This window comes from Liolophura sinensis, chromosome 2 (genome assembly GCF_032854445.1).
Source record: "Liolophura sinensis isolate JHLJ2023 chromosome 2, CUHK_Ljap_v2, whole genome shotgun sequence".
Lineage (NCBI taxonomy): Eukaryota > Metazoa > Mollusca > Polyplacophora > Chitonida > Chitonidae > Liolophura > Liolophura sinensis.
Genome location: NC_088296.1, coordinates 2088860 through 2101788, shown reverse-complemented (window position 1 = coordinate 2101788; position 12929 = coordinate 2088860). Strand labels below are relative to the sequence as shown.

General features: G+C 39.3%; 1 protein-coding gene across 1 annotated transcript in view; it reads right to left on the bottom strand.

Moving 5' to 3' along the window:
- Window positions 1-5156: 5156 nt before the first annotated feature.
- The window catches only part of LOC135462990 (potassium voltage-gated channel subfamily H member 7-like), a 244622-nt gene continuing 236849 nt past the window's right edge, over window positions 5157-12929 (bottom strand). Inside the window, exons 9-13 of the mRNA XM_064740315.1 lie at window positions 11154-11347; window positions 8541-8652; window positions 7309-7509; window positions 5950-6235; window positions 5157-5536 (exon numbers count right to left, since the gene is read on the bottom strand). Coding sequence (XP_064596385.1) covers window positions 5314-5536; window positions 5950-6235; window positions 7309-7509; window positions 8541-8652; window positions 11154-11347 — 1016 coding nt within the window. The 3' untranslated portion in view covers window positions 5157-5313. The remainder of the gene's footprint in view (window positions 5537-5949; window positions 6236-7308; window positions 7510-8540; window positions 8653-11153; window positions 11348-12929) is intronic.

Genomic DNA, 12929 nt, shown 5'->3' with positions numbered 1-12929 from the left:
TATTAATACCAGAGGACGAGACTAATTCTGACAAAACCTACCGTCGATGGGAGCAAAACAACACAACAAAGGCTGCAAATATCATTCCTCCTGGAGGATCTCAACTCAAAAACCATATACGGAATGTATGGTTGGGGTTTGGAGAAATTGCAATAGCAGATAGAAAACCACATCTAGCAAAATATATTCCAGGGTCAGACACCACTGTTTTCGACTTCTATCCTTTCTTGTTCTATCCTCTCCTTCTTTTTCTTCTTCTATTCTCTTCTTTTTCTATCCTTTTCTTCCATCTTCTTCTAGTTCTTTCATTTCTGCTTCTGCCTTTTCTCCTTATTTCCTTTCTCGTTCTATCTTCCTCCAGTTCTCTCCTTTCTAGTTCTATATTCCTCTAGTTCTATCCTTTCTGGTTCTATCTTCCTCTAGTTCTATCCTTTCTAGTTCTATCTTCCTCTAGTTCTATCCTTTCTAGTTCTACCTTCCTCTAGTTCTATCCTTTCTAGTTCTATCTTCTAGTAGTTCTATCCTTTCTGGTTCTATCTTCCTCTAGTTCTATCCTTTCTAGTTCTATATTCCTCTAGTTCTATCCTTTCTAGTTCTATCTTCCTCTAGTTCTATCCTTTCTAGTTCTACCTTCCTCTAGTTCTATCCTTTCTAGTTCTATCCCCTTTTACATGTTTTTCACAGTGCAGTATGGTCGACCATATCTCTTTACCTTATACCTCGGGTTTGTTATGGAACAAATTTAAGGTCAGCTTGCCTTCGACCGTTATTTTTTGGTGATGTATTTTCGTCTCAAATACAGCAGAACAAATACAGCAGAATGTGTTTCTAACTATTACAGTTGTCAACATGATATTAGCATTGAGAGCTGCTGGAGCAGCCAGTACAGTATACAGTACAGTATACTGCCTGTCACATTTTTCATTTAGGTGTGTATTTATCTTTTTTTATCTGCAACTATTTTTACTTTATTTTTTGATGGAAGAAGGTTGTAATATTGCTTACCAAACTGACAAATCTTGAACGATCCTGCTGATGATTCTGTTCCACTGTTTAAATCTTTGAACACTACCACCCCGCTCCCAACGCACCCCTTCCCCCCTCCCCCACCCCCACCACTTCCCCGCGCCCCGCCTCAAAAGACAAATAAGCTTTTGTCCTTTAAATTATTGCCAAACTTGGAAAGCTTGAGCTTTATGGTCAAAAACTATTTCAGGAGTCAGTCACACAATGAACATTTCATGCGTGTAACTATTTTTGGCGTCGGCACAAAACATCCATTATACAAATTGAACGCTTCTTTGACGACCCTCCCAAATGTAACGCCCATTATCTAATTCACGTCGAAGTTCTGTTATTTTGCCAAGTTCTAGCTCTGTCATGCACAAGGACAGCGCCAAGGGAGGGGAAGAATTGACAAAACTTTGCCTTTGTCGTGAGCATCGATTTTAAAGTCGCGCTAGAAAACGCAGAGATATCGACATTACCCTTTGGCGGTTTTGTACATCATCGCTTCGCTTGGCACTTCACAAAAATCCTCTCTGCACGAATCCGCTTTTTGCACCTACTTTCCGATGCAATCTGAACTTCTTTGAGACAGAACATCTTTTAGCTTCCTCTTGAAGTGGAGATAATCAATGGTGATGATGACGTCAGATACCCACTAACAGGCCCTCCGGAAACAGAAAAGTTTTAGTCGATTTTCCAAATTACGAATCGTCTGCCCAAGACGTTTTATTTTTTTGCCTTCAGAAAAGATCCAACCCAAGTAAAGTGGTGTTTCTTTTTATCTTTCAGTATTTTTTTTTTCACGTCGAGCCTTTTTGGTGTTAGCAAAGGTAAAGTGTTTTTCATTACAGTATGGCATGTACAAATGTCAAATGTATGTCACTGGGGACAAATATTACTCTAAAAACTGTCTCCCTTCCTGGGATATGTACAACTCGCCATGTTGCCTGAACTCAATACTGAGTTCATTAAGTGACATAAATAAGTTTGATTTATCGTCGATCTGGACTTTTGAGGTAACTCACAAATAAAAATACAAAACAACCGAAGACATAATACCATTTCAACAACATTTATTAAAATCTATCACAGAGAACCACTTTATTGCATATTTACACTTCTGGTTAACAGCCTATATACAATATGGCCGCTACCAGCTTCTTACCGCGCACTCTATGTAGCATAGTACCACTAAATGTTGAAAACTTCCACAATGCACTTCTCTTTAACGTTAAAATGACGCCTGGTGGAATGCCTCTGCAATTCTGAAAACGTTAGCGTGACAAGACGGCTACACTGCGCCTATGTAAGTGAGTAAAACGTTGCGTTAGATCCAAGTACAGCCAACGTTACCCATGCACATGTATCTGCCGTAACGTTTGACAGACTCATGGTCAATATTCCAGCAAGCTGCCAAGTTTGTACATCGTAACGTTGAATTCACACACACACACACACACATTTAAACACAACCTTGACTAATATGGCGGTTACACTATCCGAGGACAGTTCGCTCTTAACAATGGAATACAGTATTTAATTACTATAGACTGCTATGTACAAACTCTTTCCGTACATCACGTAGATTACGTCATAAGGACGTCCGCATCTCTTGCTCTTTGTTGCTTGTTTCTTTTTTATTTATTATTTTTGTTTGAAAACTGAAAATATAAATGTGTTTTACTCAAGAGAACAATTGTCCCCTGCAAAGGTTAATAAAATTTAAGTCTAAAGGTAGTTAGGCAAGAAAACGTTGGTTTGAACTGACGATTTTACGAAAATGAGTCTGTGTACTGAATGTGCTATAAACACGGAAATTTTACGGAAAATATAAGGCCAGCCTCCAAGGAGTCCCCCCCCCCCGTCTATTTGCTTCGAATATAGAAACATGCATGCTAGTTACTTACAAAAATTGTACTAACTCCTTAAATCACCTTTAATATATACCCGAGAGACGTAAAAAAATTAAATAAATAAATAAGCAAATATAAAAAAAAAACATGGTAACTCCAAGGGCATATCAACCTATACGCGTTTTACATGTCATCCGCCAGCAACAAAACTCCCGTCTAAAGGTTTTGCTCTTCATGGGGGTCGATGATCTTTGTTCTGCAGAATTTCCTTATATATATCCATGGTCCTTTACCACCTGAGTTAAACATATACTTATATATGCTTGGGATTTTACGTCGCACTTTTCTCATTTTCTGTCACCACGGGGAGTCATTAGGTGCGTTTACATATACTGTGTCTTCTTGTGGCAGGGCAGGCCTATGCCGCCAAATTGCTGCCGCAACTGAATCACGTCACCAACAAATACCATGTTTTAAGTCTTTGGTACGACCTGACTTTGTTTTGGTCCCAGATTTCCTTTCTGATCTGAAAGGTAGCCAGTGGTAATGAAACGTCAAAAATCTGAATGTGACATGTGCCGTATATACTATAAATGGAAAAGCAGCAGAGAAAATACCATCGCCAGACCAGTAATTACGTGTATGTTGTTTTGTTAGTTGATGTATGTTCACGCCAATGCCACGCTATGGTTCACGCAGTACAAAAATCACACTAACATACTCAAGCCGGCGAGGCAGATTGGGTTCGTTGTACCTTGAAACCAATGGTATCAAACTAACGTAAACCGTATTAACGATCTTACATACATTGTTGCGTTGTATTATATCGAATTGTATACCACTATTTCACGCTTATTCGTTTTTTTCGGGCTTCATGTCTGGATATATTTTTCTGACCTGTAAAATATGAATAAACAAATGTGTCATTTTACATCACTTACCTAAAAAAACCTGAGCTATAAAACCTCAAAAAAGAAAACTTTACAAAAATTTGCTCCACATTTCCTGTCTGTAAGGAGTTGTGATGGACTCCGGGGATAGACAGAACGGTTAAACAACTGTATACATTCAAAGTTCATCATATATACCCTTGCTCAAGACAAATACTTAAAATACACAATCCAAATTATTCGCTTTAAATTTCACCACGGTTTGCCTGGAAGAAATCCCATATTAGAGGAATAGAGAAATCCGCTGAAATCAAATGCTCTACATGCCGCTAAGGGATAACGTGGAACGAGTTTGTCGTGTTAAGCATGACAAATGTAAAGTGTTTATGTACAGGGATATAAATCGTTCTTTGAAACAAAGACACCCAAAACACATCGTTATTATCAGACAAGTAAGCCTGGGTGCGGGTAACATGTTGTCTCTGTACTTGCGCTTGTTTAATACTTAAACATAATAACATATTTAAAGTCTAAAACCAGATTTGGACCATATTCTTGTTTCAGCTCTCGATGATGTCACAGTGACGGCTATGAGTATCTGCTCATAAATACTGTGTTGTGTTCTCTTTTTTTTCATCATACATACAGCGCTTACAGCAAAAATGGAACGCTCTCAAACATTATTGGATTCCAACCCCATCAAGATAACCCAACAAGTCCACAAGTAAATCAAATTCTTCAAATACATTTCTAAAGTTCGAGTCATTTTTATATACAAAAAGAACATATATTAAGCTGACATGTCAATGGTGTGCCCGACGACGATAAGTTCGAGTTTCGTTGAACTTGGCTCTATCATGCTATGCAATGAACAATATTTCCTATAATATAATACAAACAAAATATTCAGGCGCACATAACACTTCGCGGGTTATAATGACGTCATCATAATGTCATTCGTTGAACAGTATTCAAAGATTTCAAAGAAATTGATTAATTTTCCAGTTAATAAAACATCACAGTCAGCGTCTGGTATTGCTAGTATGGTTGTTGTTCGTAAAGGCGTCTTGGAATCCACGTCTTGTGGATCGATGATTACGTATCTTGCGCTGTAAGTCAACAGAGCTAATATGGAGTTGTAGTGTCTTCAAATTGTTTTCAAATCCGGTCGAACTGAGTAATTCGAAGGAAATATTCACAACATTTTCACATCATGGATTTAAATCATCAGCTCACATCTCAAAAACACAATCCAAACACATTCGTGCAGTAATCGCGTGACGTAATCCGCAAACAAAAAATCCTTTATAACGAAATCACATCAAACTTTCTGCTTTCTCTTTAATCAAAAACAAGATGCGTGGCTCCTTTCCGTGTGCCACGTTACCTATTTTGATTTCTCCCACAATTCCTCATCAAATGTCACAGATCCATCCTGTTGAACCTCATGTCTCCAGTTTAGCAATTTGCTAGCCATAACAATCGTTCAAACGGCTTTACCTAGCATTGGTGTCAAGTTTTATGTCATTCAGACACAAACATGAATGAAACAGATCCGTGAACTACATGTTCTGCAAGGCTCTGTCCAAGTCACTCGGGGAGCGAAGCAGTCTGGCGCCTTTCGGACGAACAGATTTGTCTCCCTTTAAGACCGGGAAGATTTGTAAAGATGGTGGCGTCATGTGTCGATCGAAGGCGTCTCTAGAAATCTGTGGTTTCTGTCCCAGAATGTGTAAAATGGCATCAACGGTAGCAAACAAGTCGTTCTCAAAGGCGTTCATGCGGCTGAAAAAAACATACAGGTGTAAAAATTGAAAACCAGTAATCGTGACCAGCGCAAATATGCTGTAGACATGCTTTCAAGCGTAGAATTACAGAATTTACTGGCAAAGAAAGACACTTTACAGTTTTTCTGGCTTTGTTACCGCGCTCGAACTTAACTAGGCTTCATCTGAACTGCAAACCTCATTTGGTTCAGGGCAAATTGTCTTAAAGTATTACGCAATAGATCACAAGGAGTAAAAAAAGGAACAGCGACGACAGTCTGATAGTTGACAAAATGTCACGCATAACAATCTGCATTATAAAGCTAGTGTGATCGAACGCTGGATGGTCACGAGATGTGCATATATGCACCTGGGAGAGCTTTAAGAAAAAGATAATAATATCCCTTAAATTCTAACACATATTGTACTCACTCCGACAAAGCCTCCAGCCGACAGTCTATATCAGATATAAAGCCAACCTTGGGCTTTTCGTGTGGCTGGTGATGCTGGATTTGCAGGTCGATGCTGGAAAACTTCCACGCCTGTCCAGTGCTGGAGGAACTTTTGGGAGTATAAGACGTCCCGCTGGAAACGGATGCGATCGGCGATAGTCCCGGAAGTGATGGATGGTCTCCTCCTGGAATGGCGTGGCCGGGTTTGGCCAGGAGGGGGCGCAATTCTCGCGTGGTGTGACGAACCGTCTTGGTTGCCACTGCACCTGAAAATGGACACAGACCCCATTAGAACTTCCGTTTTTGTAATTTAATAAATGAAATTCTTTGAGATTTAGGGTGTAAAGTATTTTCTTGCTGCCAGCCTGCCGTTTTTGTGTACACTTGCATGCTTGGTATCAACATGATGGAAATTGTCTAAGCTGTGGGCAGGTATGAGTTCTTCTGATGAAAGTTTGAAATTTTGGACGAGCGGTCACAAGGAGACAGGTAGTGATGAGGCTGCGAGTGACGTCCCCTTGGCGTTGCTAGACACCCTTTCCAGCTGCTGGCATAGAAAGTTAAAGATTTTCACGGTCAACCTATGTCAAGATTTTTATGGCTTCTTTCTCACCGGCTGGCACAGGTATGTACCAAAGGTTGTTGGCCACGGAATGTTTGGGGCTGAGCTACAGCGCTAAACGTTAACATTGTCCCTTATGGAAAATAAATGGGGATCTGTGGCCAAATACAAACATTTTATTTAATATTTTCGGCTCGAATATAAGTATCTTCAAATGTACATATCTAATGGTTGTTTTCCATTGACTTTTCTATCGAGGGGATCAAGTATGTAACGTGAGGTATCCAGACACACATCAGTTTTGGAGGTGTTCGTTCGGCAAACAAACAGATCATGCATATTTTGATTTCGTCCTGTTGGGATTATTTATAACGCCCTGAGACATTTGTATTCCAGTCCATTCATCTCCAGTCCTCTTTAATACTATTTCATAACTAAGTTGCCCTTGAACACGGACCTTGGGGCTTATATGCCAGCTAATTTGGTTTTAAACATCACGGTGCGTGCGAACTATACCAGTGAAAGAAAATGTGAAAAGAAAAGCTACCCATCAATCAATAAAAGCATATCTTCTATGGTCTGCTTTACTCCCAAATATTGTTTCATTTGACAAAGTTTCGGGGCTCATTTGGAACTGGGTTGCAGTGCGTGACTTGATTTATGATGGGCTAAATCTCAGACTTATTGACCATCCCCCTCCCCCCCCCCATACCACCACACACGCACCCCACCCCCATCACAGGAATGGAAGTTAATCAAATTATCCCCTAATTCTACCTTTGGCACTCTTTTTCTCAGCTGGTGGCGGGGCCGCCTCCCCCTCCTCTATAATGCTATCCGTGGCTCGGGTCGCTGACAGCTCCAGGATGCCACCATCCTCATCCTCACTGGCACTCAAGTCGATTATGTCCTTGCTAAGACGGCGCCGGTCACCGGTGTTCGTGCGCGCAAGACCGGATCTCTTACGAGACCCACTTCCTGTACAAGGAAGATGCAAAAAAGTTAAGGTGTCTAATGATGACATTTTACTCGGAAATTCGGTAGACAGCTGGTGTGTGATTTTCCAGACACATCATTCTGGAGAAGTGAAGAGTGAAGGAGAAAAGGTTCACATCAATGTATTATCAGAGGGAAGAGCACAATTATGAATAGTGTAAAATAAAAAAAAAAAACCTTGCAAACTTCGCTCGAAATGATTAGGGGGTATTTACCTGCATTACATATTATACTTTTAACACTTTAACTCAATAATCGTGTGCACCTTTACACTTAATTAAATGTCACCTGCAGTAAAACAAAACAATTAAGCGCATTCACAATTCAACCACGTAGGACATTGGACATGTATTTTACATATTCTCATATAGATCATATGAGGTTATTCACTCAGTTTTATTACTTATAATAGTGCTGGGGTTAGTGGAATCAATATTTCGTGTGTTCTAATAAACATGATTGTTTTCCAGTATTGTTTTGAGTAATATTTTCCCATCAAAAAGTATGAATGAAGGCGACATAAACAGAGAGAAGCAGTACCAATTTTATAAACTGAAGAGGCAATCTCTTGCAATGTTTCAACAAGTACGAGTGTCACACAGCTAAGATGATAAGACTGGACATTTATTGTTCTACATTTACAAAACGTCAAGTTTATATGGTAGTACCAAATATACGTCTTACCAAGTCATCGTGATAGCACGAATGATGTAAGTACGGTTGGGCCATCCCCGGATGGTCATGGGTTTCGTCATGGGTTTCGTCATGGGTTTCGTCATGCGTTTCGTCATGGGTTTCGTCATGGGTTTTGTCATGCGTTTCCTACCTCCATAATACTGCCCTTTTCTCAGTGAAACACGAATCAAATAGATATATAAATAAAATAAAATAAAACAAATAAATACAGTTGATTTATTTTTGACAAAATATTCCCTACTGGCCATTCTTTGTAGTTTTTCCCGCATGAAATAAAACTAGCATATCAAATTCTCAGACTCTTGTGCGCCACCTACCCTCTGATATAGCTCCCCGGCCTTTACACTGAAGTTTTGGCCGCTTCTGTCTGATAAACCGCAGCGTCTCGTCATCTACTTTGTGCTTAGACTTCCTCTGGAATAGCGTGCCCTGTGAAAGTAAAGGTGTGCATGTGCAGATTACGCAAAACGCAACAAAATATATTTCCTATTGCCTGTACAGTAAAAGTAACATCTGCCTTACGTCTAATGTTATAGGTTACATGGTTCAGCGTAATTAGTGATAAGGCAGAGAAACATATAGTGTCGGTAACTTCCGTGTTTGACGAAGCGTCAGATATTACATCGACTGTGCAAAAACGGAAAACAAAAACTGTAAAAATGAAATGAATCTCAGCATGTAATGAGAACTGTATTTGAAAATACCTTTAATTTTTAGACATAATGGCGATATAACTATAATGTACGTCATCAGTGACGTCACACATACGCTTTCTGTGAGTTGCACCTATGTATGTTTGTCTGTGCATGCAAATGTGTCACTAACGACATACATTATAAATATCCCCCACCCCCACCCCCACCCCGCTGTAAAGCCCACATAAAATATAATCTTTTGAATGATTTTGTCTCAGTTCAACAAGATTCCTAAATAAGCACAGGTACATGTATTTTCACATAAAATTGCCATTGATCATTCCGCTAATGTGTACTTTGTTGTACAGACTCTTTAGGTATAAGACTGTTCTTATCATATATTCAAGGAAACTTTTTGATAGGGGTAAATTAGTTTTCTTAACATCAATCTTAAGGAAATAATTCTTTGGCAGCAGAGGTATTAATGTCACATTGGACATGTCGTGACTAAATTCCGGTGATTCCCAAATTTATGGAGATCCTTTTCTTTACATTATATGTTTTATAAAACTCTCATCGTAAAGTCTGGTGGTAAAATGGTAAAATTAACAAACAATCTCGTAAAGGCCACAAACGCAGGTGTGGTGTTGGCGGATTGGAAGTAATAACACAAAATTACTTCCGCAGTGTAACGAAGGCATTGTGAACCCACTCATAACTCACGCCTGGCGTATTCGCATTGCGAGAAAGTTGTAATAATATAAATAAAAATAACAAACCACTTCCAGTTTTGTTTCACACCTTTCTTCAAACTTCCGTAAATTGCGCCATTAGCACAATGATTCCTTAACAAAGTTAATTACAGGAACATAGCGGACATCACATTTGTTTAAACTAATGTGTTTTCTCACACTTTGAAAATCATCATTTAAATTGAGAAGATTTTCTTCATCAACCTGATCTTAAAGAAGACTTGCGTTCTGAGCTAGCTTTGATACGCGATGATTTGAGGCTCTTGCAGCTTGTGTATAATTGTTTTTATGGATTATTGAAACTGTAAATTTACTCAATATGTGTTCACGAATGAATTACATCATCTTTATCTAAAGGCCAGGAGCAAACAAGGGTATTAACTAGATATTGCAAGGGATCCTTATATATATACTTGCATACATCTGCACAAACTTCTTAGGATCAGAGACAGTCAGCTCAATCGAATTAAACCTAACTACTGTAAAGAGCGCAGTATTTGGAAACCCCGCCTTGTAAATCATCTGACTGCCCCCATCAAAGCAAGGATAGCAATGTCAATTAAGATATTAATAACGTGAAAAAAAACACTATTGAACGTAAAAATATTTCCATCACATGCTCCTGAGGTTTCTGCAAACTCAATGCGAACTGTATCCAAACAATCGTCTCTAGAAGCAATCGGGGTGTGATCCGATAGGAGTAGAGGAATCATCCTAAAGAACTAACTTAATCACCGCCAGAATCGCTTTGGTAAACAGAATACGTTTTTGTTAGCCCAGATTTAAGTGCATGTTTAAAGCAGAGACGTAGAACGTATTTGTATTGAATTCAGAGTTTCTTGAAGACATTTTTTTTCTCTCGCATGTTTCGGATGCACAGTCAGAATTCCTCATAAGCCTGTATTAAATGAGAGGGTTTCCTTTGCTCTCAAGGAATTTGTTTCGTTGTTCTCTTTGGTTTTCCTAAAGATGAGATCGATACAAGCAAATCTCTTTCTTTACAATTTCAATAGCTGGCCATTAGCTCTATTCCAATGCCAATAAGACCTCTTTATCCTTTTGAAATACCGGTATGAGAGACCCATTGAAAACTCTATGTATTAAAGTATTATCTTTGCGTGAGCAGGATACACTTTATACACGAGCCCCACAGCATAACTTGTTCTACAAGACACCGGATCTGTAACATTGCTGGTTTTGCCTTTGTTGCATTAACGTTCTTGCAGTCTTAATGACAACGACGTATCTTTGCAGTGCGCCTGTACGCTAAATCAGTCGTTTTCAGGTAACATGTTAACCTTATTTTGTCTGATGGAAAAAGACCTTACATTAGAACGTTTACTGACATTATAGAGACTGGTATCCATCTGGCTAAGTTACATAATGGGTTGCGTCCGTCACAGCAGATTAACACTCAGTAAAAAAAATGCCCTGTATCTCAAACCATTGATTCCCCAATCTGGATGTGGCATGTGTGCAGAGGGTTACATACGACAGTGAAACCGGAAGTCGCATCAGATATATAAACCAAAGGCACCCTCACGTGTTTCAGGTTAAATGTGACGTTAAACGTCGTTAGGAAGCGCTCGGCAAATTCCGGGTATGTCCGCATGATTTCGGTGAGGTCGTGGATCTCTATCTTGTTGATGTCACAATAGGACAGGGCCCGTACACAGTACAGCGACTTTCCCACCCCAGGAGTTTCACGAATATCCTCACCAAATACATCTTCTCTACCTGCAAGGCAATGAAAAATGGCATGTTCATGTGGCACTAGGAACGTTTAAACAATGTCATAGAAACAGAGGCTAAACAATTCGTACACAGGATATGATTAACCAGTGACATCACTATTGTTTTCCCATCAACGTCGTCTTTGGCAAATGTAGGTAATGTCTTCTGATGTTGTGTGACGTCGTCCACAGTTTCATGAATTCTTGTTACTCATTTCAGAGTTAACAGGTTATACTGGTATGACGGTGATATTATCTATAACAATGTGGGGTGTAACTATGACATGTTACATGTACAACCTACCAAAATGAGTGGTGTAACTATGACATGTTACATGTACAGCCTACCACAATGAGTGGTGTAACTATGACATGTTACATGTACAACCTACCACAATGAGTGGTGTGACTATGACATGTTACATGTACAACCTACCACAATGAGTGGTGTAACTATGACATGTTACATGTGCAATCTACCACAGTGAGTGGTGTAACTATGACATGTTACATGTACAACCTACCACAATGAGTGGTGTAATTATGACATGTTACATTTACAACCTACCACAATGTGTGGTGTCACTGTGATATGTTATATGTACAGCCTACCACAATGTGTGGTGTCACTATGACATGTTACATGTACAGCCTACTACAATGTGTGGTGTCACAATGAAATGTTACGTGTACAACCTACCACAATGTGTGGTGTCACTATGACATGTTACATGTACGACCTACCACAATGTTGTCAGAACAAGGTAACACGTACTGTTGAGAAGTTAACGAGATAACCGGAAGTCAACTGACTCAGTGTGAACCATCTGGCTCAAGTGGTCGTCAACTGAGCCGTTCAGCGGACGACTAAACGGCTTATTTAGTAGAAACAATAAAAAATAAACTGGCCCATAACGAAGACGTCTCATTTAGAAGACAGTTGATTCACAGGAAAGTAACTGAATTGCCTCGAAAACTAACCGATCCATTTAAAAGCTAACTGGCTCGCAGAGAAACCAAGAGATTTGATCATTTCGTTCGTAAACAAAATCAAACTGAACCTTAAGAAAACCAACGCGGAAGACCATTTTTTTTTCCACGTCAAACGGCAGTCCACCTTTTGAAGGCTTGGGTTGAACCAAGAGCCCCATAATAGTGGCTGAACACGTTACACTTTTATTAGTGTGGGTGTTTCTGCTTGAACACTTTTTTATGTCGTACTAGAAAATTTGTGTTGATTGGTGTTTTAAGAAGTAATCATAGCAGGTGTCTGCAGTAAAACCCATGACAACACATCATAAAGATTAACATCATGGTAACTATGCCCCATGCAATGTTGCAATAGCTTTGTAAAAACAGGATCAAATTGTCCAAAAAAAATCGACTGCCATAACGCGTCCACCGGGATGTCATAATTTGACAAATGTAAATGGCCAAATAGGTTTTCTTATGACTTTCATGACTGCATGTCACCATTTTGCTTGTATAAGCGCTGTCAGCACGAAGAATGGAATATTTGTTTCTGTGCAAAACAGTAAACAGCGCTGTCATAAAGACAAAATGATATGAATTGCACTGGATGTATG